Below are 27,193 nucleotides of genomic sequence, written 5' to 3' on the forward strand. Positions count from 1 at the left end.
AGCCAGACCCTGACAGCTATGGAGGTTGGGGGCTTCATATAACAGTTAGAAGTTCAGGCTATGGGAAAGCCACATGGGAACACCCTTCTGTCGGTTCCCTGAGAGATGGCTGCCAAAGAAAGGCATCCTCAGAACTCCACCAAAAGGGTGCGATTCTCAACCTGCCATCAATGAGTTAGCTTGGGGTACAGAGCGAGAAACTGTGATTTGGAGGAAACAAAGCTCTGTAGATAGGTTAGAGAGAATATTGGTAAGGAAATCCAGCAAAATGAAGGTCACTAGGACTGGCACATGGAAGAGTTTCATTGGAGTGGTAGGAAGGAAGGCCTGATTGGAGAGCTTTCAAGAGAGAATCGGAGAAGAGGAAGTTCAGACAGCAAAAGGAGAAAAACAGGGCAGTGGCTAAAGGGAGATGTTTAATCCAGGGAATGCTTTTTTCCCTAGTTTTGAAGATGGAAGGTTTGCATGTTGTTAGGAATGATCGAGTTGTGGGGAAAACTGATAATGCAGGGAGGGGAGAGAGGGAAATCCAGTGTCTTTGATACAGGGACAGTTTCTCCACTGTAACAAAAGGAAATGCAGTGTATACAAATAGAGGCAAGTAGCTGGGTACATTTAGTATCACAAAGATGAAGAGAGGTGGTTTAAGAGCATGCATGCACCGTGGAGTCAGATGATGGGTTCAATCTAAATTCCATCACTTTTGAGTTACGTGCCCCTAGGCAAGTTGATTTAACCTGTGCATCATTTCCTTATCTGTAAAATGTGGATAATATCAACTAGAAATCTGATGCAAGAATTAACTACCAGTGAAGCGCTTTGACTAGTTTGGCATACAGTAAACATCCAACAAATATTGGCTGTTATTTCCTCAAAATTAGTTATAATTTTGCTATTAAGTACTGTAAAATTATTTAAAAGCTAACTTGCCAAAGATTCACTAAACTCCTCCCGCTTATCCTGAACTTAAGATGGAAGAGGTAAAATAAAAAGCAAGTAAACTTACTGTAGCTGACCCTCCATTTTAAGTTTGCACGATCAGCCCCAAACTGACTTCTACTGAGGAACCTACTTCTCAGGAATTTAATACAACTACACAACTGAAACTGTAGGGAATGTATTATTTTTCTCAATGGTAGAATAAGGCCTAATGTGACTAATCCATCATATTAGTATACAAATCAATTTATTACAGCTCATTTAAAGGCACACTACTACTATTATCTTGGATACTTGCCAATTCTGAGAACACTGCATTTAACAATGAAGTGACCAAAGGTACAGCTGTGAATGCCCTTTTTCTTTTTTAAAGCTGTTGTGAGGTAGTGGGTGGCCAACTATCTTCCAGTTTTGCCCTACCCACCCTTAAGTGGCTACTAAATAGTTCTTACACCCATGATGGCCACTTTTTAAAAAATTGAAGTACAGGTGACTTAGTGTTGTCCATGATGGTCATTTATGCCGTCCCCTTTGCCTGGAATTCTCGGCCTTGGTCACCCTGCCCCCATTTCACCTAGCCCACCTTTCAGCTTTTAAAATTCAAGTCAAGTAGCAGCTATATTCATAATAGTCAGAAAGTGGAAACAACCCAGATGTCCATTAGCTATTGAACAAATAAACTATTGATACACAGTATGGATAAATCTCAAAAACAGGCTGAGTGAAAGAAACCTGGCACAAAAGGATATTGTATGATTCCATTCATATCTAGTTCTAGAATAGCCAAATTTTATCTATGGTGGAAAGATAAGAGTTGTTGCAGAGGGGATGAAAGCAGAGATTGATTGGTAAGGAGTACAAACGAACTTTCTGGATTGATGGTAATGTTCAGTATCTTTGATAGGGGTTTGGGTTAAACGGCTGTAAGCATTTGTTACAACTCAGCAAATATATACTTACAGTTTGTGTTTTTCATCATATATGAGTTTTATACCAAAAGGAAAACATGGTAAATATTAAACTCCTAATGATAAATGCTGGAATATTTAGGGGATAGTGTACCCATGTTTGCAATTTACTTTTAAATTACATGAAAAAGACATATTGATAGATGGATATATGGTAAAGCAAGAATGTAAAATGTGTTCACTGTAAAATTCAGCGTTGCTGCGTGAAATTTTTCATAGTAAAACGCTGAGGGAAAAACTCAAGTGTCAGCCTTATAGGAAGCCTCCCAGAGCATACCCACCGTTAGTTGCCCCTCCTCTGGGCTCTCATAACACCCAGTAAAAACACTGAACTTACCCCATTTTATTAGTTCTGCATCTGCACCCCAACGAACTGTAATTAACTTGAAAACAAAGTCTGTCTTCTTGGTCTCAGCAGCTAGCACAAGGCCAGGCACACAGTAGACAGTAAGATTTGTTGACCTGAAGTGATGCTTAGTGAACTCATCTCCTAGTTTCCTTATAATCAAAGACCTTGGCTCATTTTCTTTTGCTGAATCATTACAGCTCCCAGAATAATCTATCTGACCTGGAATTAATCCATGTGAATCCTTACAAGTTCCCTTTTTGGCAAGATTTTGAAGACATCGCTTCTGGTTAATCCTACTCCTCTTCCCCAGTCTCTCAACTTTAAAAACTATTAACTAGTAACTATCAATGTGCTCAGGGCTCAGATTTAATTTATACTCTTTACAGAAGCCAGCTGGGTAGCATATTAAGGACTATGTTGATTCATACTACTCAATTCTATAGCCACCTGGACTCCTTAAAGATGCTCCATTTCCTCACCATGGCACAATGAATATGTGCCATTTTATCTTTATGCAATTATCTATGTAATCCTTATGTATCAAATAGTTTCAATACTGCCAGGACTTAATGCAGCCAGACTGTCTGGGCTTGAGTGCCAACCGCATCACCTACTAGCCATATAACCTTGCCCAAGGTGTTTTAACTTTTTTGTGCTTCATTTTCCTCACGGCCTCCTGATTTAAAAAAAAAAAGTCGAGGGACAGGGGTGGTGTAGGGGAGGGGGGATGATAATAACATGTTTCACCTGTTGTCATGAGCCTTATTAGTAAGTTACTGCATGTAAACCAAACAGTGCCCAGCTTTTAGCTGTCATTTATTATGTTCAGTTCCACATCACGAATGGCAGAAGACTGGGCTTATAATATCTACAAAGTAGCCTAAACGACCAGTGTGCCAGTGTTACATTGATATAAATCATTTTTTAAGAGTACAATGAAGGGTGGTGACTATAGTTAATAATACTGTATTGTATATGTGAATGTTGCTAAGAGAGTAGATCTTAAATGTTCTCACCACATACACAAAAAATGGTAATTATATGAGGTGGTAGATGTGTTAACTAATCTTTGTGGTAATAATTTCACAATATGTGCATGTAACAAATATTCATGTTGTACACTTTAAACTTACACAATGTTATATGTTAATTACATTTCAATAAAGCTAGGGGAAAAAAAGGGTACAATGCAGGGAACTCCTTGGCGGTCCAGTGGTTAGGACTCGGTGCTTTCACTGCCATGGCCTGGGTTCAATCCCTGGCCAGGGAACTAAGACCCCACAAGCTGCGTGGCACAGCCAAAAATTTTTTTAAAAATTAAATTAAAGAGTACAATGCAAATCTTAACACGTTGAAGACAAAGAGTTTTCAATAAGAATTCAGTTAGTAAATTCTTTTTCAATTATGGGCTTTCACTCACCTCCAAGCATCAGTCCCTTATCGAAGGGAGGTTTTACACACACACAAACTCTTTCTCTCACTCTCTAGCTCAGCACACCCTGCTGGTTTCCTTCCTAGCACTTATTACAAGTTTAATTATTTTATTTGATTCTTTCCTTATTTGTTTGCCACACTAGATCTACGAGGGAGGGACCCTGTCTATCTTGTTCACTGCTAGATCTCTAACACATGCCTTAGCACATAGCGGGCACTCAAATGTATCCTGGATGAACGATGCAGATATTTTAAAGAGCGTTTAACTCATACCAGATAAAAATTAAAGTAATAATGGTCACAGGTTTCTATTTTAAAGTAATAACCCAATTAGGGATTTAGTCTCATTTAAAAAAAGTATGATTTATTAAAAATATAAAATGGCAATGTTTTCTATAAATTATTCCCACCCAAACATGTTAAAAGATATAACAGGTACACTTTCTAAACCATTTATAGCCACCCTCCTCCTTCAATTACAAAAGATAAAACATACAACATACTGTAGGTTTATTTTTATTCAAAAAGTTACTGTCTCAAGACATAAATACAAATCAGAAAACAGTACAATTAGGACAATAGAATGTGGAGGACAACAGGTTAGAGTAATATATAAAACATTTTTAGCTGGTTGAAAACAAAGCTGTAAGAACTGCTTTCACAAAGAAGTACTCCTTTCAAGAGTGAGAAAAAAAATCAACTTAGGTTTAAAATCATATATACAGTCCTCTCAGCAGTTCTAGTAAATGCAGTGGTGTGAAAAACAACATAGGCAATACTTTTTTGCACATAACAATATTTGTTGATGGAAAATCTGTTAGACAAGTCTGACTTCATTTGTTATTAACCATGATTTAATAAAATAATTGAATTTTATCATGATCTTTAGCTAACCTATGGTTTTTGGCTACCACAGCCCAATGCTTGTTGATTTCTGACTCTAAGAACTGGAAGCCTTTTGGTATTCACCCATCTGAAGATATTCTTGTATTGCAAGCATATTAAGGCATGGAATGATTAAAATAATATACCTCAAGAACTGAGAGACGACTGACAAAAGATAGATACACATGTAATATAAGTTAATATTTTGTTTTAAACGATGTCTAGCTGCCTAAGCCTCGCAAAATGAGTTGATGTCAAAATGGCAAGTAGCCACTTTCTGTTTTAAACTAATTTGTGAAAGGACATAAAATGAAGTTTAAAGCTTAGCTTTCAAAGAATATTATGGGTTATGAATTCTATTATCCCATCTAATTTACATACAGAGGAAATGTACTGTAACCTGTTAGAAGTATCTTTAACCTGAAGACTGCTTGCAAAGACAGATAGATAAAACAATATAAAATACAAATTTAAAAATCATTTTAAAGCATGAACACTCATGCTTTTCTATTTTTAAACATTGTTAAACTTTCAATATATTTCTGAAACCTCATAATTTTAAGTTGGAATTTAAAAGTAAGAAAAAACTAAACAAACTGCGCAATTATAAAATCAGCACCAATTTATATATATATATAATTTTATTTAAAATTTAGATCCCTATTCCCACACTCTAATAAGCTGTATAATTTTTGTTTAGAATTTTTTCTGCAAACATACTACAATAAGCTTCTTTTATTTGGAGACAAAATACAGTGGCACTACTGGAAGGAATATCACAACATTACATTTTTATCTTAAAGGACAAGCAAACTTTCAGGGTTGATAATGGGATAAGCATGTTTGAGACTGGTTACCTTCTGGCAGTTCACTGCATCTGGGTATTTCTGAAAAGTATAGAGAAGCTCTTGGATTTTAAAAATATCTTAAAATACATTTTAGATGAAAAAATTGTAAAAGTTCTGCTTATAAGTTTACTTTTCTCCACAATTACAATATTTTAAAAGAAAGCTTTGTTGATTGATGTTTCAAGCATTTAAATTTAGAATGCTAAAAACAATTCTATCCTATAATTTCAGGGTAGGGGAATAAATCCATCCTTAACTTTGTTTCTTGGATGTAAACAGAAATCCAGCAGAGGTCATCATTACTTAGTACACCCAGTAAATAAATGTGAGAGGATTCATGTCTGTACCAAATGCCTCTTCAGATTGTTATATTTTCTTTAAAAAAAGCATGAAATAATTGATTCAAAAGCCAACTAACAGCGCATAAATAAAATATTTACTTTCTAAGAAAAACTGTAGCTTATCATCAAATTGTTTACTTGTCCTTTACTTTTTTCAGGCAAACAAAACTGCCCCTCAAATGCACTTGATCTTGGTAAGTATAAGCACGTCATATTCTCCTTAGAGAAAAATCTGTACAGAATTTCACTGTATCTACCACACTTTATTTTAAAATTTCCTCTTCCACTTAGAAAATGACTTCACCACAGATTTAATTGTGTACTGGTATTAAAACATTGACACCCCAAGAACCTAATGAGAGAGAGGAAAAAAAATCTTGTTAAAATTGTCACTCATTTCTTTGTAAAATATATTACATTGATACTTGGTAATATTAAGTTTAATAACATGCTAAAAACCACTTTGAAAAATTCCCTTCTCAGATATATAATTCTAAAATTATAATTACCATTAACATATAATGAAATAACATCAGGCCTAATCACAATGCTACTTACCTCACAAATATAACTAAAAGCAAGATCATGTCTCATTTATATGTTTATACACACCCCTAATGCCTAGATAATGCCCTGAACATAGGCACCCGACATTTGTTGAATGAACAAATGAATGTGCTTCTTGACATACACTTCTGGCACAAGATGTATGGCAAACTCGGTCATTTGCACTGTGAAGTGGGTATAGTTTTTAAAAAGGCCTTTGAACATGCAGACCGAAAACATCCAAAAACAATATAAATATGTAGAAAATAGGAAGCTTTCTGGGTGAATGAACAGGACTACAAATTTTAAGAAATCAAATAAGTAAGGTAAAATCTGAGCAAACAAAGTTATATTGATGCTTTTCATTACATTTCAGTTGGGAAAAGAATGTTAAGTAAAATCTAATAATTACTTGTCACTAACTTAAAAAAGTAAAAGCAGGTAATAAATGGAGCAACTCCCTCTCGTTCATTAAATAAGAATAAGATATAACCTTCAGTTGTATATACTAAAAGTTAGGCTCTTCAATTAAAATTCCAGCACTTACTATGACAATTAAGTAATATTTTAAAATACTATAATAAACTAGTAAAAAACTGATATTAGAGTCAGAGGTAATGAGCTAAGACTGAATTTACAAAGGGCTCTTGTAAATTATTAAACCTCACTTTAACAAAAGTCATAGAACTCACAAATTGTTCTGATCTGAATTGAAGGAATTGTGTATTTTCAGACCAGAAAACAAATATCTATCTCATTGCAGGCTCATTGTAGTAAGTTATCAAGTAAAGTGTTTGGAATCCCCAGTAATGAAAGCAATAGAGAATTAATGTACCCCATTTCTTACCTGTCATCCACCAAAACCACCACCACTACTCACCCCTTGCCCGCCCCCACCCAAGTTTCAGGGTTCTCCTTTTTTGGTTAGAGTCAGAGTTTGGGTGATTAGAATGTTTCCACCAAAGAGGCCTAGGTGATACGTGATGTTTAAAGATCCCTTCTAGCCATAACACTCTGTGACTCTGGGTAAAGGAAGATCTAATGGCGAATGAAAGGATAAAATCTTAATTAGCAATTTTAGTGTAGAGTGTGGCATGAAGATGAACTCAAGTTCTTTCCAAACCAAGTGCCTACCTAGAAATGGCCTGAACAGGTTTTTTTCTTTTCTCCTGTGTTTGTACAGTCTAGGTTATAAGTAGATTCTTCTATTAGAACAGTTAAATTAGCTCAATTATACCAAACCCTTCTTTTACCAATTTTATACTACAGATAATTCTAATAAGAGTCTCAACACAGAAGAATGATATTAGTGATACTTATTCTCTTTCTGTGCTAACATAAGCTACACCTGTTTCTGGTGTTAACGTTAATAACCACTTAAGCATATACTTTAAAAGTACCAATAGCAAGCTTTGGTGTGTTGAGACAATACTGGCCCACTAGTAGCAGAAAGCAACCACTGGCACAATGGGATAAACCAATGTTGACACTGTTTCCAAATATGAAACTAAATAAATCATAAATCTAGAATGTTGTGTATATGCAACCCAAAACTGATCTGCTCAGAGTTTTCCTATTACCACTTCTGAATTACATGGATAACATGTTACGAAAAACACATTTAGGATTTATTTAGTATCTATACTAGGATGCTAGTATCTATAGTAGGATGCTTTGGGTTACTTCACTTAAAATTAGAGAATCTTAGAACTAAGTATAAAAGGATTTAAAGTCCCAATTTTACTATTGTTTTGATGACTCATTTATCACAGGCTTGAATAAAAACAGATGTAAGCTATTGCAGAAAAGCAAATGCAGATTTTTACATTTAAAAATTTCTATTATTCCACTTCTTAAATTATTGTTGAGATAATGAGGTAAAGTTTAATGTATATTTTAAAACAAACTAGTATTAACTTAAATATATATACATGGTTAAAGATGTCTAAAGATACCTGAACTTTTAAAGATACTGAGCACTCAGTTATGTGACTGCTGCCATCATGTGGTAATACTATAAAACTACAGGTACAGACGCATGTGCTCATTTTCCCAATTTTAGAAGCAGCAGAACTATCCCCTTAGTTATAACATATTCAATAAACACAAGAATGCCAAAATTTTTCTATAAATAACAAATAATTATTAGGTTCCTATCTCTGGCCTCACTCAGATTATAGTTTTCCCTAAATGTTAAATGTCAAAAATATACACACATTTACATTGCTGTTCAACTACTGTAGTAACCTGAAGTGAAGGGCACCTTTTTGCAAATCTAGTAAGAGACTAAGGAAACAAATGCCTACAGTTTTCCTGACTTTAGATGAACACATGAAAAAATAAGATCTTTGCCCACATCAATTTTGACTACAGTTAATCATTCCAATTTCTAAAATATTTTTCTTGGTATTTCTTCCACAGTAGAGGCAGCATGAGATTTTTAAATCAAAAGGAACTCAGGTCAAATTACTACTCTGACACTAAAGTTGTATAACTCTGAGCAAGTCACTGAAACACCTCTTCAGTCCAAGTTTGCTTGAGTGTAAAAGTGGGATCCCACCACCTTTCTTACAAGGTTGCTGATTAGATCAAACTAAATCGTGCCTAGCATAGTGTCAGGCACATAAGTTTTCAAATACCAGCTTCCATCCCTTTTCACCTCAAAGTGATAGTACAGTTGGACTAGAATACAAACCCTTTGAGAGCAGGGGGAGCATCTTATTCATTTTAGTACCAATTTCCAACTTGATAAACTACAGAATTAATGCATTTCATTATATCTGCTTGAAAAGATTCTCTTTTATTCCTCATCACAATCACTACCTAAATGTTTTATTTAATGAACTGGAAGATACATACTCCTAGATTATCAGGGAAACCACATACTTCAATAGGCACTTAAACTACAGACTTAAGGGTAGGCCTAGGTCACCTATGTTACTCAAATTACGGTCTTGTTAGAGATGCAGAATGTCAGGCCACACTTCGGACCTACTAAAGCAGAACCTACATTTTAATAAGATCTCCAGATGATTCATATGCACCTTAGAGATTGAGAAACACTGGTTTAAAGGATCCCAAGGCTTGTCCAAAGATTTCTATACCCGCTGATCTATGAAATATTTGTCTTTTAGCTCAAATAGCTGGCCTTATTAATATAAACATGTTAGCATGAGTTAGTTTGTCAAAATTCTTCCAAGAGCTATCTGAAAGCAGATTATGAGGCAAGAAGAGGGCAAGGAGAGAATGGCAGAGATAGGGGCACAGAAGGCAGGCCTCAGAGGATGATACAACAGTCACCTGAGGCAGGAGGTGTTAGAAAGAAGGAGCATAAATGGGTAGACACCTAAAAGTGAGATAGAAGGGCACTTAACTGATTTATTAATTTGACAAATAAAACTAAATACCTACTAAGCTAGGCAAAACTCAAAATGAATAAAATCATCACTGCCTGGAGTTCAGTCTATTGAGTGGAATGTAATATCTTATTTCACTACACCAATCTGGTAGTTATCAAAATAGAAGTATATACAAAGTGTTATGGGAACTGAGAATAAAGTATCTATCTAAAAAGGTTAGGAAAAACTCCACAGGTAATGTCCAAACTGACTACTGAAGAAAGAATTCAATACGAGTTAAAGGAAAGGGGCAATTCTGACAGAAAGAAAAGCTTTTACAAGGTCATGGAGTCATGAAAGAGCATGGTGTGTCTGAGAGAAACTATAAGATTTGAACCAAGGCATTCTCAGGGAGAACATGGTAACAGGGACTGATAGAAGAAACACAATTGACAATACCTAACAATAACCAATTATCTCAATCCCCTTATCTTTATTACCAAAGCCTCTGTTCAAGTTCTATTTTTCACCATGCCTTCATATTATGATTATGACTATTATGATTATTTTTCTTCTCTTTCATCCTATCCAAGGAAATCTTTCTGAAACACAATTCTGATCATGCCGCTCCCTCATTCAAAATCCTTCAATATGTAACTCAAGCGTACAGGAAAAGTCCAAATTCCTTAACATATCATGTCCCAGTTGGCAAGGGATTCAAAGGCACTTTGAATCTGTTACCACCACTGCATAACCCCTCCCCAACCCTACCCCAAAATCCCTCCTGCCTGCCTCTTTTCCTCCTATCCAGTTGTTTTTATCCATTCTCAATGTATTGTCCCAGCTCTTCAACCTCAGGCTTAGGGACTGCCTATTACTTTTGATTTTATAATCTTGAGGCATATTTAAATTAAACCTACTGATTCATCCATAATTGAAGCTGGATCAAAGAAATCAGGCTTCAGTTCTGTTCTCTCTCGTCTGTTCTTTGATGGTGGCTAAGGGAGAAAAAAGGAAGTCAGTTGACAATTGTCATACCTATAATAAGCCAAATAGTAACTGAAAATATTGAAATTATCATTAAGTGTTCACATGGTCCATGTAATTGCAATTGTACCCTACAATATTTCAAATGCTATATATTCAAACTACAGACTGTTTAAACATGCAAAACCAATTCGTTCGTGGAAAATTATTCTTAAAGATGAAAACTGGAAAACCAATTTTTTTGTTTTACTTTAAAAATGTCTCCCTCAACTTTCCTTTCAAGATACTGAATTACGCTATTCTGAAGAGAAGCCATGTTTAATTATTTCTTCCCTTTAAGGAGAATATACCAAGGTATACTGAGAAACAGAATCAGAAGACCTGGCTTATAATGAATCTCAGCTTTACTGCTTACTAGTTTTGTCTCCTTGGATAGGCTGTCTAAGCTTCAATATCCTCAAGCCTTTCAACCTACCTCACAAAGTTGAATAAGCTGTGTGGCAAAATGAAATACGTACAAGCATTTTGTATACAATAAAGCCCTAACTGTATATATGATGTAATTATCAAAGAATATACCCTCATATATATTAAATTCCCAAGTTTAAGTATTTTACTTTATTATCTGATACGGCAGTTGATCTCAATAACAGGGTAAATCATGTTAACAATGTATTATTTTGATAATGGTAAAAAGATGGCAAATTATAAGGTGATATTATACTTAGTATACTATTAAGCAAAATAAATCCTTTAAATCTATATATTCCTAAATTAATCTGAAAGTTCATCATCTTAAATTAGGACCTAACACCCCCACCAACTTCACCCTCTTCCTCAATCCCTTCTCATGTATCTAAACTCCTGGCAACTATTTTATTTAAGAATTTTGCAAAACTTACTTTTCATAGCAAGTATTTCTCTCCTCTAGTAAATATCCAACTTAATTTCCAAAAAATCTAAATAGAAAATCCTACAGAATCATTGTATCTTACCAAGTCTATATCCATGGTGTCGAAATCCATCCCCTCATTAAGATCTTCAATCCTCCCTTCTGAGGACATCATAACATCTTCAACGATTGGCTCTTCATCATCTTCCATTAGGCTTGTGCCACGCCGACTAGAGAAATACAAAACAAGGTCAAGATCTGAACCAAAGCTGTGACTATTAATATATTGGCAGCAACTATGTGGCTCTGTCTATTCAAGTGTAATGGAAAATGATGGAATTAAAGGTCAGGGAAAATGATTGATTAGGCATTGATCATGTCATCAGTGATGTCAAAACCCCAATGTCTAAAAATGCTAAGGAGTTATGTTTATTCGATATTACTTCAATACATTTAGCTTGATAGTTCTGATATCCCATTTAGAAGTTCAATGAGAATTTCCCACATGGGAACAGACAAGATACCTCAAATCCTTTTTGAAAGTAGGCAGGGTATAAATTAATAAACAAGTATAAAACAGAGACCAAAGAAATGACATTTTCAGAATACACGTATTTTCATGAACATGTTAATTTTACCCATCACTCACTCAGTACCTAAAATGTACCAGGCACTCACTCACTCATTCATTCACACAGTGCCTACTATGTGACAGGCTTCTACTGTGTCCTATGGATACAAAATAAAAGATGAATAAGACATGGTTCCTGCCCTCAAGGAGCTCACAGTCTACTCTGGGAAACAGAGAGAATTAATTATGACAAAGTGTGATAAATATTTCAAGAGAAATATGCCTTTAGTGATATAAAGATATACTGAAAGAAGAGATTAATTCTCCTTCAGGAAGAAATGAGCAACATCTATGCTGAAACTTGCATTCTGTATCCTATAAAACTCAAAACTGAGACATATATAGAAAAGTAAAATAAAAATTAAGAACAAAAATTCTGTTATCACATTATTATAAGGAAAAAACTCAAATTTCAAGTTCACAAATTAGCCCAGATCAGCATAAAAGAGTCAACATAATAGTGAAATTGAGGGTGACTTCTTATTCCCCAGTTTGGATAACATTTCCTTCTTTTCTCACTCATTTAAAGATTCCACCTCAAAAATCAATTATTTATTGAATTCTTGCTTACAATTTACACAATACCATGTTGAGTCTTAAAAGATAAAGATAGCAAGACGTGATGTCTAGTCCAGACTACCTGGACAAATATGCTGACAATGGTCCCTATTTCCCAAGAGTTCTGGATAGTAAATGACAATTTTACTATATTTGGTGGAGGCAACTGTGAAGGGGATATGTGTGCTCTGGGGACCATATATTATAGAAAAACAGAAATTCATTCTGCACTTCATTTGAAGTATAAGAAAGATATATGTGATACAAACCATGAGAGAGAGAGAGAGAGAGAGAGAGAGAGAGAGAGGAGAGAATTTTAAAGTCTCAAGCAATAGAACACTTATGGTACAACACCCAAAAGGATCTTCTAGTAATAATTATTTAACTGGGATAATTTCTTAGTCACCTGAGGAAGTTTATCTCTAAGAAGAATTAAAACTAACTACAAACATTGTATCTATATGAGACGATGGATGTTCACTAAACTTGTAGTAATCATTTCAGGATGTATGTAAGTCACATCATTAAGCTGAACATCTTAAACTTATACAATGCTGTATGTCAATTTTATCTCTATAAAACTTGAAGAAAAAAAGTTAATCAATCAATCTACAAACAAAAGAATAATGATAAATGGTACTGAGTAATGAGATGCTGTGGAAGATCTTGGGCACCGGTGGGCAAGTTTTCAGGGGAGACATTAAGGACCAAATGATTGCATAGCAGAATTCTGAAGTGTTTGGACTGGTGACTGGTCAGAAGCTAAGAAATCACTTGTTGAATTCAGCGTGAAATAAGAACATATATTAAAGGGAATGTGGCTATAGAAACAGAATAGGGGACAGAATCAAGAGATAGTATAGAGAATGAACATATTAGACATACTCGGATCAGAATCTATAGATGTGATAAAGTATACCTTGTCTGTAGAGGTTCTTAACACCACTACAGATAACTAAAGTGAATTTAAGTAGACTACCACTCATGTGGTAAATGATCATTTCTTAAGAAATATAGGTAAAATTCTCATCATTCAAGAACCAATAAAATGAAACAAAATATAAATTTAAAAAAGGTAACAATTATTATCTCCCAGCATTAAAACATATACCACATTATGTTACAAATACAAAGCTTTCAAACTAAAAAACTTAATCAGAATCATCAGATCTTCCCCCTTTGTACCAGTCATCTAAAGACTACTTATATGCCATTTCTTTTGGAGCCAAAGCTAATAAAGATTTATAAAACTCTCATACAGATTCCAGTAAAAACAAAGTATTTGAAAATTAAACTACAATTTTTTTAGCATTGGACATTTATTCATTAATGAACATTTACTTAGTACTTTTTTATTTAACTTAGTACTTTTTAATGTGCTGAGCACTAACAGGAAATGAAAGTAGTCCCTATTAAATGGTACAAACTATTATGTATAAAATAAGCTACAAGGATATATTGTACAACACAGGGAAATGCCAATATTTTATAATAACTATAAATGGAGTATAACCTTAAAACCTGTGAATCACTAAATTGTACACCTGTAACTTATATAATATTGTACATCAAGTATACTTCAATTAAAAAAAGAGAAAGAAAGAGGTCCCTGCCCTTAAGGGGCTCACAGTCTAGAGAAAGGGACAACTTCACAAACAAATTACAATACAATGTGTAAGTGCTATAAGAAATAGGAGTATACACAGTGTTGTGGGAGCGTAGATGACATCACAGCTTCACATAAGGAGACACCTGAGCTTGTTCTTTTATGATGATTTTACCAGTTGCCAGGGAGTAGGATATGATACTAAAATGTAGGCAGGGGCCATATTTAGAAAGATCTTGCATGCCATGAGCTAAGGAGTTTGAACTGTATCTTGCAGGCAATGGGGATCCATGGAAAGGTTTTAAGGAAAAGAATTACATTATCAGATTTTTATTCTAGAACAGCAATTCTTGATGGCAGTGTGAATGATGGAGTGGTGGTGAGGGGAGTGAGGGAAGGGGTTGGTGAGAGGATAAATGGGAGATTTGAGGGAAGAAAACGAGTTAGAAAGCTAATATAATAGTTCAGGTGAGAGATGAGGGCCTGAACTAAGGTAGGGATCAATTAAGATGTAACAAAACTGAATTTTTAGCTATAGTTCTGTGTACCAAAATAAACAAGGATTCATATTTAAACTTTTCCAACAGATCAACCTATGATCAGTCCTTTAGCTAACTAGTTAATATTTAACTTTAAGTTTTTATTTTCTGTTGGAAAGACCAATTTTTAGTTCCTTGATTATTTCAGCTTAGTTACTCTAGAGAGTTTGCTGAAATCTTTAGATAAGGCACACATTAAAATATGTTAAAATGAATTAGTGAACTTCCTGTACTCAGACAATAAGGCACTCTCACTTACATGGCATGCTGAAGATTAGTTCGCAGTTTAACATAGCTCATTGCTGCTCTCTCCTGCTGTTGCCTTGCTTCCTCTTGTTGTCTTTGAGCTAACATCCATGTTACCTGCGTGCTTCAAGGAGAATTTTATTCTTCTTTTAACTTAACTATTTTCTATGTAATTAATAAAGTTATAGTACAGAAAATGATCAAATGTACTTACTTATAATCAAGAGGAGTTTGATGATGTTCAGTCTGCATTGGATAGACACTCATGAAACTGTCCTCAGGTCGTAATCTTTTAGGCTCTCTCATAATTGTTGAGGTGAGTTGTGGTGTCTGCATCATAACTGGGGTGTGCAGTGTTTGTTCTCTGCTTAGCCACATACTGTCACTACTACTGCTTTCTTCAGCTGAGAAAGAAAATTAACAGCAATGAAGTTCAGTCACTAATTTTGATTAACCAAGTGTCTGATACAATGTGTTCAGGTCAAAAATCATCTGTTTGCTCTCCACATGCTAGAGCTTGGAACAGAAGGATACAAAGGTATGTAAGGTGCAGTCCCTGCCATGCCCTTACAGCCTAGTTGTGGAAAAAGAAAACACAGGCAATTATAACACAGTGTGGTAAGTGCTAAAAGAGACGGAAGCACAGATAGAATGAGAACAATGAGAGGGATCAGAGCCAGCTACTCAGAAGTTACTTCTGACTAGAGTAGATACTGTGTGGACTGTGAAGTCTCCCAGGCAGGGGGGAGGACATAAGCAAAAGCACCGAGGCATGAAACAATGACTGAACCATACTAATTTACTGATATTCAGCAATTTTTGACCTGCAAAAATAGTAATTTCATATGGTTCAAACTAAGAGTTTAGTACTCCTGGAGTAGACGGCAAAAGGTAAGGCTGAATAAAGAGGCAGGTATCAATTTATGCAAAGTCTTATAAGCTGTGCTAAGGTGACAGGGAAGCAATGTGGTAGTTACATGTTTTAGACAAAGTATGTAGTGGTAGTGTAGAGGGTGGACTTAAGAATATGAAGACTAGTCAGAATGGCCATCATCAAAAAATCTAGAAACAATAAATGCTGGAGAGGGTGTGGAGAAAAGGGAACACTCTTGCACTGCTGGTGGGAAAGTGAATTGCTTCAGCCACTATGGAGAACAGTATGGAGGTTCCTTAAAAAACTACAAATAGAACTACCATATGACCCAGCAATCCCACTACTGGGCATATACCCTGAGAAAACCAAAATTCAGAGTCATGTACCAAAATCTTCATTGCAGCTCTATTTACAATAGCCCGGAGATGGAAACAACCGAAGTGCCCATCATCGGAAAAAAAAGGAAATTTTATTTTAACTTGCTATCAAGCCCTAACTCTTTTAACTGGTCAGGGACACTTTGTAAGAGAGATTTCTCCACAGACTGGGATGTTGGGACTATATGACCAATCAAGTCCAAATCTAAGTTACAAGTTTAAGTTATAAGTTATGAGTTTATGCATTTATGTTATTGGACAAAAAGTACTAAAACCATTAATCCATGTGGCAATTTAACAATATGGCCTCTAAAAAAATAAATAAAATTAAAATATGGCCCCCAAATCTTTGACTCCTCACATTAACAGGTGGGGGATGATGTCCCATTCCTTTGAACCTGTGCCCTGTGATTGCTTGGTCCATAGAATATGATGGAAATTATGCTATGCCAATTCCTGGCCTTAAGAAAATGGCAGCTTCCAGAGTTCTTGTCTCTTGAGACACTTGCTCTTGGAGCCCAGTCACATGCTGTGAGAAAGCCAAATAGCCACATGGAAAGGACATGTGTAAGGTGGTCCTGGCAGACAATCCCACTGAGGTCCCAGCTGACAGCCAGTATCAGATACATCTGTAAGTGAAGATGCCTCCGTATGATTCCAGTCACTAGCCTTTGAGTATTCCTAGCGGAAGCACCAGACATCATGTCCCTGCTATGTCGTAAGTTTTGGGGGTAGTTTATTACTCAGGAATAATAGCTGCAGCAAATTTTGGCAACTATGCTAATTTGTTTAAAGTTTCCTAAGGAGAGGAAAAAAGTCCCCAGACCCATTTTGAACCAACCCTGGAGTACTAAGAGTCCAAGAGATTCAAGTGTCATAATGTATTCTTAACCCTAAGATTATAGACAGCAACTTGTATTTCTATCAAGTTCTTTATGATTAATACTCTTCTTCATAGAAATTCAAAAGTTGGGACCTTTCTGAATCTGCTGTACCACTTAAACTAGATGATTTGATCTCTTAGGTAATGATTAGCTCTAAAATATTGAGTCCATATCCCTATACATAGAGTATAGTGCAGTGATTTAAAAGCAGGTCCTCTAGAGTGAGACTGCCTGGCTCTGCTACTTAATATTGGTGTGACCTTAGGTAAAAGTTACTTAACTTCTCTGTACCAGCTTTCACATTTGAAAAATGAGTATGTACCTAAAGAGTTGTAAGAACTGAATTTATGTATCTAAAATGCTTAGAACAGTACATTTATACATAATTGGAGGACACATTGTTCAAGATATTATTTAACAACACATACCTCAAATTTAAAAATAAGGTGACCCTTAATGACAATTCAGTCATTAAGGTTTACGGTAAACATAAAGGACAAATATAAAGAGAATAAACTATATTCTTACTGAGTGCGAGCTGCATGCCTTCAACCACTTTCCGTTTTCCCGTAGATGGCTTTGATTTTTTACTCCGCACGGTTGACCCCCGACTGCTGATTCCACTAATGACTGACATGGTGTCATCATCACCACCAGCTAGCAAAGAATTTCGGTATGACATCAGTGGAAGCCACACATCTTCTCTTCGGAGTGACATCTGAAAGGTCATGAACTTTTCCAAGTAAACATACCTTGAAAAGGAGTAGAAACCATTAGCTTTGATACATTAAATTGACATAGCTTTTTTTTTTTGCTTTTTGCTTATTCCTATAGGCTCACACACTATAACGGAACATACAATGATTTAATGAGTTAAATTAAAAAGTAAATTAGAATGAAAATAGTGGTTGATGGGTCTACATTTCCTCAACGCATACAGTAACAACCGAAGGATTACTAGCGTTCTTTCTCGAGAAGTCTCTGTTTTATCCTAACATTTACAAGTCCTCTGTTAGAAGAACAAACCTGAGTCATATTCCCGGAAAGAGGATCGGATTTAAAAATTACACAACTTGGGTTCTAGTCCCAGTTCTACCAACCTGTAGCTGTGTGAGCATAGGCATATTACTTCACTACTCAATCTAAGCCTCATCAGTACACTAATGAACAATTTTGTCTCTATCAAGATTCTCACATTAAATGAAATAATTCATAGCATTTCAGCTTATTATTTGTTGAGCATCTATGTCCCAGGCAATGGGGATAGATACAAAGGTCAATCAGATATGGTCTCTACCTGCACAATATTTTCAGCCTGATGGAAGTCATACATCTACCCTTGGATTCAAGTATCACAAGGATTTTATGACATATATAATATAGCAATCAAAAATCAACTAACATTTGTGTGACTACTGTGTGCTACGCATTTTCCTCTTGGGGTCTTTAACTTTACTCTTACAGTCTTGTGAGGGAGACATTCTCCCCATTTGACAGATAAGGAGAGAAAGGATAAGAAAAGTTAAGTAATATAACCATGGTCATAAAAATGAGAAAGCAGTATAACCATGATTCAAATCCCAGGCTTCTGACACTAAGAGTTCAGTGCTTTATTGTGTAAATTATGCTTCACACAAGTTTCATCAACTAACTGTAAAGTGCAAACCAAATTTTGCTGTCATAATAATGGTTAATTTGAATCAGTTCAGAACTACCAGTTTTGAACACCATAAGAGAAAGGACAGGAGAGATGAGTTACAAACATACTGCTTAGTGTTAGTTGTATATATTGTAAATATATTTCAGCTACACACAGTAGTACAGTACTCATCAAAGTGTGGTCTGGAAGTTGGCTATTAGCCTGAGAACTTACCAGCCTGACACAAGATGTGCAGTCTGAGACACAATATACTCACTAGTTGAGAGATTTACAACTATGTATCTACCACAAAGCTTAACAGAACATTCCAGATAAGTAGCCCTCCCTGATGCTAGTTCCCTTTGTCCTCTTTCCAGCCACAGAGGTTGCCATTAACCTGAACTTGCTATTTTTTGTCCCCATTTGTAATGTTTTAATACCTATTTGTCTGTAAATATCATAGCACAATTTTGTACTTAGCTTTTTGCACTCAACATTATAATTTTAAAATCTAACCATTTTGGAAGAGTGACGTCAGCTAACACTATGGTGGTAATCATTTTCCAATAATTTAAGTGTATCAAATCAACATGTTGTACACCTCAAACTTACACAGTATTATATGTCAACTATATCTCAATGAAGTCAGAAAAAAAATTTTTTTAAGATGAACGAGATCTGAGGGTCTAATGTATAACATGGTGGCTACAGTTGATGACACTGTGTACTTAAATAATACCATATAATTGAAATTTGCTAAAAGAGTAGAGCTTAAGTGTTCTGATCAAAAAAATGGTAAATATGTGAGGTGATAAATACGTTAATTAACTTGATTATGGGAATCCTTCCACAATGTATATTAAATCATCATGTTGTACACTTTAAATATATTACAATTTTATGTGTCAATTATAGCTCAATAAACTTGAAAAAATTTAAGATTTTAAAAGCAGATCAATTGGATTGTGTGAATCTTATTTCAATCCCAATTCAATCAAATAAAAGTCATTGATGACATCTGATACTAGAAATTTGAACAATTAAATGGGTTTTTAATAAAATTAAGGAATTGTGTTTACTTTTTAAAAATCTAACCATTTTGACCACTGTATAGTATTCCATTGTATATTAATCAATTGATACCATTTTCTAGCTGATAGATGTTTAGTCAGTTTTGAGTTTTTCCCTATTCAAACAATGCAACAACAGTCAAGTACTTTAATAGTTATCCTTCTACACATGTGTAAGAGTTCCCCTAGGGTATCTACCTATGAATAGAATTACTGGATCATGAGGTAGGGAGAATCTTAAACTTTACTAGACATTGCCAAATGTCTCCAAAGTGGTCTTGTACTAATTTACTCTGCCACCAGCAATGTATAAAAGCCTCTATTGCTCCACATCCTTGGCAATACTTGGCGTTATCCAATGTCTTAAGTTTTGCTAATATGCTAAGTGAGAAATGTTTTTTTATTGTTTTAATTTTTATTTCTCTAATTAATAGTGTCAATGCAATTTGGGGGGGGCGGGGGGGGCACCACACAGCTTGTGGAACCTTAGTCCCCAGACCAGGGATTGAACCCAGACCCTTGGCAGTGAAAGCACGGCATCCTAACCACTGGACCACCAGGTAATTCCTCAATGCAATTTTGAACTGGGATAAATTTATATATAATAAAATGCACAGAAATTAACAGTAAAGTTGGATCAGTTTTGCAAACGAATGCAGCCATGTAACCCATACACCTATCAAGATATGGGACATTCCTATGACCCTACAGAGTACCCTGTATCCCTTTTCCCATTCAGTCTCCCCAACCACAAGAAGTAACCACTATTGTGATTTCTATCACCGTTTTGTCTGCTTTAGAATTTCATATAATATCTATACAATGATGTTTTTTAAAGACTTTTTTGATGTGGACCATTTTTAAAGTCTTTATGGAACTTGTTACAATACTGCTTCTTTTTTATGTTTTGGTTTTTTGGCCGCGAGGCATGTGGGATCTTAGCTCCCCGACCAGGGACTGAACCCGCACCCCCAGCAGTGGAAGGTGAAGTCTTAACCACTGGACCACCAGGGAAGTCCCCAAGATCTATACAATCTTTAAAAGCAAAATACTGGTGGGCTTTCAGAAGACATTACCTATGAGTTATTCATATTCTTCTGTCTTTTTATACCTCAAAGCCCAGGGTTGCGGGGTGGGGGTGGAAGAGATGAAAGAAGATTTTGAGACTTTAATTCCATTTGTTAGGCTCTCCTAGAACGTAAGTCACGATTTTAGAAGACCAAACCATAAAAGTATCCTGTTTAAATGGCCTGTTGAGAACAGGACTTGTAGTTAAAGTACAAAGATAAAAGAGGGGGACTTCTACTTTCCAGTGTAGTCACGGCTCAGGACACAGACTAAGGTGCTCCTGATGGATCAGTGATATCATTATCTGTTAAATGCTCCTTCATTAGTTAGGCTGAGCCAAGAACTCAAATAGGAATACACAAAGCATTCCAGTTACACCTCTAAAGCCACAACTACACTGTAAGGGGAACTCACAGAATTAAAATGGAGTATTATGCATAAAACAGTTATAATCCTTAAATTATAAAATTTCTGAAGTATAAAGTTTTTTGTGCATTAATGCAATCCTACAAATCTAATCTAATCTGAGAGGGAAACCAAGTGTAACAATTAATCTTTAAGAATTCCAAAACAAAATTAAATAGAGTATTTCTAACAAATACATACACTGTTCTTTTGTCTTGTCGAAGTAGTTTAGAAGAAAATTCACTGAGAATATCAAGAAATGCCAAATTTAAAGGTGGATGGCTCTCTCCTTGTGGATTAGGCTCCTTAAAAGCAAATTCTATGCCATCTCTGCAACAAAAACAACAACAAAAAAAGACAAATATTTAAAGGACTACAATACAAAATTGAATAACTTAGGGAATTTCTCTATACTTCATCCCACTACTAAGATGTTTCCTTTGTCATGCATTTAAGCTGAGGAATAGAGAGAATAAGGAGGCTACAGTGCGAGAATGAGCAAATATATTTACATTTTATGCCACTTTTACTTTGTTTGTTTTGGTTTTTATTTTTATTTTTTGGCGGGGGCGGGGGGGATGCTGCGCCACGTAGCTTGCAGGATCTTAGTTCCCTGACCAGGGACTGAACCCTTGCGCCAGCAGTGAAAGCGCCAAGTCCTAACCACTGGACCGCCAGGGAACTCCCAACTGTTACTTTCTTTAAAACAAAACAGACACACACATACACACACCAGCTGGTTTTTATTTAAAATGTGATTTGGTATATCTACATTCTCTCCTCAGTTCTCTTTTCCATAGAAAATAACCCAAATCCTTTCACATAATGATCAGTACATTTTCTGTATTTTTCAAGACACAAAGGAGATCAACTATAACACATAGGATCAACTTAAAAATAAATGATTCAAGACTATCTGTAATGACCCACTTAAGAGTAAAGTTTAAAAATTAAACTCCACTCAAGGCCCAGTTTATATTTATTTAACAATAAATACCTCTATTAATCAAGACAACTACCCAACATTATATATATATATGAAGTAAATAATATATTACTTCTCAAAATAATTACTACATGTGTGGTCCTTAAATATTACCTAAAATTCTCATCCATAGTATTAAAAGGCATAAAAAGAAATTTGAGACTTTTAGAGCAAAGTGAAAAGGAGAGAGTAAATTAAATTTGAGGAAGGTATAGGACTAACAAAGAGCAGAACAATTTCTGAAGGGAGACATTTAACACTTCATAATTAAGTAAGCAACAGGAATTTTAAAAAGACACAAAACAGAGAGCTTTCAATGAAACAGAGCCCAAGCCTCTTGATTTTTCCAAAGGCAAGGCTCTTTATCCACAATAAAGACATAAAGGATATTAATAACCACATGTTGGTTATGTTAGAGCTCTAAAATATACTTAAAAGTATACTTGATCACTAAATTACATGCCTAAAATAAAATCAGATGATTTCCAATTTTGATAAGGCAAAGAAAACATGCAGACAAAATAAAGACTGTGGCTCAAAACAAGAGAAAAGGTCACTGCAAAATAGAGAACAGAACCAGAAACAAAAAAACTTGAAACAAAGAAGTCAAATCTCAAAACATTATCTACCCAGCAAGAGAGATTATGACAAAAACTGTTAAAAGAGATTCTATAATACCTGATGAATATATGTTGCTTTTCTTCACGTAATTTATAAAGATTTTGTATGGTTTTAATTAAAGCAACGACTTTTCTATAAAAGGTGTTTTAGTCCCAATTCATGTGTTAACAGAGATAGCACTATAACTGGTTCTTAAGAAAGGAGACATGCCACAGATTTGTAAACAAGTAATAAAGCATCAATTGAACTTGGTTATTCTAAACAAAAGAGCAAGGTACAAAAAAACTTCATGATTAACAAACAGAAGAGCTGAATAAAATATTTGGAAATTACTTGTGTAGCATAGCAATGGCCTCTCTCGTTTTCAATTGATCGAGTCCAAAAGTTAAAGCAAAACGTCGAGCAAGTTCTTTTATGCCGCTGAATGTTGAGGATGACCTATCAAAATTATAGCCATTTTCCTGTATCATTTCATTAAAAAGCTGTTTGGAAAGAAAGAAAGCATGTTAAAGTTTTTTAATAACTATGGATGATTAACATCTAATTTTAAAATACTACATTTTATATTTAAAATATACTTGATGTTCTATAAATAAGGCATTGTACTTCATTCTATAACATGGATTTTTAAAAACATGATACAAATGACCAAAATTGTAGCACTTCATATATTCAGACTAGAGGTAGTTATTGACATTAGAAACTCCTTAGATTACTTACGACAGAATTCTTTTCTGCCGGTATTAATTGGATATTAAAATAGCATATAAAAATATAAAGAAAAAGGAAACCAACTAACAACTATGTTCTTATTGACATTTAAATGATGGATCTTCACATCAAGAACTTTCATAATAAAGTTAGCAAAACAAAATACAATCTTTCAATTATCAAGCTGCCAAGATTTTAAACAGATAATGGCTACTACTTAAGAATACAGTGCAATGGGCACTGATCTGCTGGGAACATAAACTGAGAAAACCTTTCTACAGAGCAATCTGGCAATGTGTAGTGAAAGCTTTAGAATTTTCATGCCCTTTGAGTAAGCAACTGTTATTATCAGACTTTATCCAAAAGGAATGATAATAGTAATATCTGTATACAATACATAAGTACAAAAATGTTTGTCTTAGTGCTATTTATAATGGCAAGAATTGTAAAAAACCTCAACATCAAACGAGAAGAGATCTTGGTTAAATTATAGTCCCTCTATAAAATGGAATACTACACAGTCATTAAAAATGCAGAGGAAAGTATTTAACGGCACGAAAGTGTTCAGGATTTATTAATATGAAAAATTCAGCATTTCAAGACAATGTGCAATATGATTTTTTATTTTTGTAAAATGACATTTCACATAGGCATAAAAAAGATTAGGAAGTTAAAAATTAAAACACTGTTAAGTGAAAAAAATTAAAGATAAGTTGTATTTTTTCTAGTTTTCCTATAATATTTTCTAAACTTTCTACAGCAAAGAGCTATTATTTTACACCAAAAGTTATTGAAATGCTGCCTTTAAAACCTTTTAAATTCTATTAATTTAAATAAAGAATATCAAAATATGCAAATGAAATTAAGAACTTTCATACCTAGATCTCTAAAAAGCAAGAAAGTTTATCAAAGTGAAATGGGTTGGGTTATGTTCTGCATGCATTTGGTCTCTACAGACAAAAGTATACTAAGTAAATGATTTTTGCCTAATTAAACCTGCCTTGACACTGCCAAAATGAAAATGACTGGTACATTTTGATTATACGGTTGATAAATGCTCATTAAAATACATGTACAAATGTACAAAGAATAAAGTAAAATTCACCTGGAACCTACCAAAGCAAGTTAACCACAGCTAACATTTTGGTGATTATTTTTTCCAAATAGGTACACAGAGATGTGCACAGTTTTATAGAGATGCTATACTGCAATCTTTTTTTATTCTCAAACTATATATTATAGAGATCTTTACAAATTAATGAATACAGACCTACACCAATTTTAAGTGCTACACAGCCACTGCAGAAATATACTACACAATATATTCATCTAATATCCTATTGACAGGCATTTATATTTTCTAATTTCTTGCTATTATAAATAACTTTGCAATGTATAATCTTCTACACTCATTTTTGCAAAGTTATCCTATTACCACTGTGGACGAACTTCCAGAAGTAGAACTGCTGCCTCAAATGGCATACACATTATAAATTTTGACATATATTGCCAAACTACCTGCCAGGAAGGTTGAACCAATATACCTTGCTGTCAGAACCTGTTTCTCCCATACCTTAGGTGGCTATAGGTTTTGCCACTCTTGCCAGTCTCAAAGCAAAAAATAATCTCACTTGTACAATGTCTACTAGTGAGATTGAGTATTTTTCATTTCCACTTTTATGAACTATCTATTGCATCCTTTTCCCAGTTTTCAACTGTTAACTTGAAAACTATTAAGTGCTTATTTTGCTAGCCTAAACCTGGTACTCTTCATGTCTTACCTGTTGCAAACTGAGAATAAGGGTCTTTGCACACTGAATTTTGTCTATCTGCCTTGTTTTACTCATTGTTTCTTTGATGATATCGCCATAGTCATTATAATACTAGAAAAGAAATTTGTACAAATTAGGCCTTTGTCTCTTAAAACTATTGGACAATAAGACTAATTTTAGGTTAGTCACATAAGCATATCACAAGAATGTTATTTGGCTAGAATTATGCCTTCAAAGACATGAAAGAATGTTACTAAAACGTCATTATAATCTTTAAACACATAATCCCTAACATCAGTAAATTCAGAAATATCAGAAAGTTAAGATCTAATCACATTAAGCTCCACAGTTGGTTTTAAGGAGGTATATTGTTCAACAATAATTAAGTTATACAGATTTTCAGAAATAAAACAAAGGACAGAAACAAAGTTCTGTGCTCTTTGTGAACTATTAAGACAATCAATGTAATCAGTTCCTTTCATAACTTATTCATTGCTAATGGCATGTAGTTCATGAGCAGTTTCCAAATTTATTGATTTGGCTTATAGAAACTAACAGCCTGTTAACAACATTTAAAAGAAAACTTACTGTATGTGGCATTTACATTACACACTGCACAGGAATTTTTTTTCTAATTTAAGATCTTGTTTCAAAATGCATACATTAACAACTACCAGAGATAACAGGATAACCATGCTCCTATATGTCTAACAAAATTGACTTTAATTTAGAATACCTAAGTCTAAAAGTTTAAAATTTGCAAAATGACTTCAAAAACAACGTTAGTTAAAAAAAAAAAATCTAACAAGTATCAGGCCAAATAACTTAAGTTCCAAAGTACTTTATTAATGGTTCTATCATATAGGAAAGTATTCTGAAGAGAATTAATTAGGTTTTGATAAATGTATTACATGTTTTATCCTGTAAAAGAAAAAGCTTAAACAAAGTTTACATTTATAATTAGATTTTACTTGAAAAAGGATTACAGAAAAATCATCACACCGTATTTAGTCACATTCTGTTAGTACAATCAACAATATCCTTTCTACTACTACTTACAAGTTAAAGACTCTCACACATATTTATGACAATTTGTGAATAACCCACTGTGACTCAAATCAGATTTTCAGAGCTTAAGGAACCTTAGCTATCACAGTGGAACAGATGAAGAAACGCAGGACACAAAAGGTACTGAATTACTCAAGGTCACAAGCTGCATAGTAACCAAGCCAAAACTGTATTATCTAGTTCTCTGACTCCTAAACACTTTTTTATGTTACATCAAGCAGGGGAGGGACACCATCCTGTTGTTTTAAACTAAATCACAAAAGCAATTTCTATTAGTGACAGTTAACCTAAGACAAGCTGTTTGCAATATTCCAAACACAAATGAACTTAATAAACCCAAAATGTCCATTAATGGAGGATTGGAGGTATGAGAAAATTTACTGAAAATGTTAAATATTTTAAGAGATTTCTTTTACACTAGAAAAGTAATTTACTATTAAAAAATTCAATGGCAACCAAACATAAAAGCGACATAAAAATATCTCGCTATCCATTTTTCAACTTTACCTTCATATACTGCTTAAAGATATCTGCAGCTGTATTCATCTCCACCACAGTATATACAATTAGCTTACAAAACGCTGCAAGTAAATTTCTCATTTTGTCCAGAGC

At 34.5% G+C, this 27,193-nt stretch overlaps 1 protein-coding gene across 1 annotated transcript in view; it reads right to left on the reverse strand.

Annotated features, from left to right (window-relative positions):
• Positions 1-4,190: 4,190 nt before the first annotated feature.
• Positions 4,191-27,193, reverse strand: part of STAG2 (STAG2 cohesin complex component) — a 117,413-nt gene continuing 94,410 nt past the window's right edge. Inside the window, exons 25-34 of the mRNA XM_024747079.1 lie at positions 27,089-27,192; positions 25,523-25,624; positions 23,364-23,512; positions 21,626-21,754; positions 17,771-17,994; positions 15,322-15,511; positions 15,121-15,231; positions 11,631-11,757; positions 10,569-10,646; positions 4,191-6,116 (exon numbers count right to left, since the gene is read on the reverse strand). Coding sequence (XP_024602847.1) covers positions 6,093-6,116; positions 10,569-10,646; positions 11,631-11,757; positions 15,121-15,231; positions 15,322-15,511; positions 17,771-17,994; positions 21,626-21,754; positions 23,364-23,512; positions 25,523-25,624; positions 27,089-27,192 — 1,238 coding nt within the window. The 3' untranslated portion in view covers positions 4,191-6,092. The remainder of the gene's footprint in view (positions 6,117-10,568; positions 10,647-11,630; positions 11,758-15,120; positions 15,232-15,321; positions 15,512-17,770; positions 17,995-21,625; positions 21,755-23,363; positions 23,513-25,522; positions 25,625-27,088; position 27,193) is intronic.

The sequence above is a fragment of the Neophocaena asiaeorientalis genome, unplaced genomic scaffold (genome assembly GCF_003031525.2).
Source record: "Neophocaena asiaeorientalis asiaeorientalis breed wild unplaced genomic scaffold, Neophocaena_asiaeorientalis_V1.1 scaffold492, whole genome shotgun sequence".
NCBI classification, from domain to species: domain Eukaryota; kingdom Metazoa; phylum Chordata; class Mammalia; order Artiodactyla; family Phocoenidae; genus Neophocaena; species Neophocaena asiaeorientalis.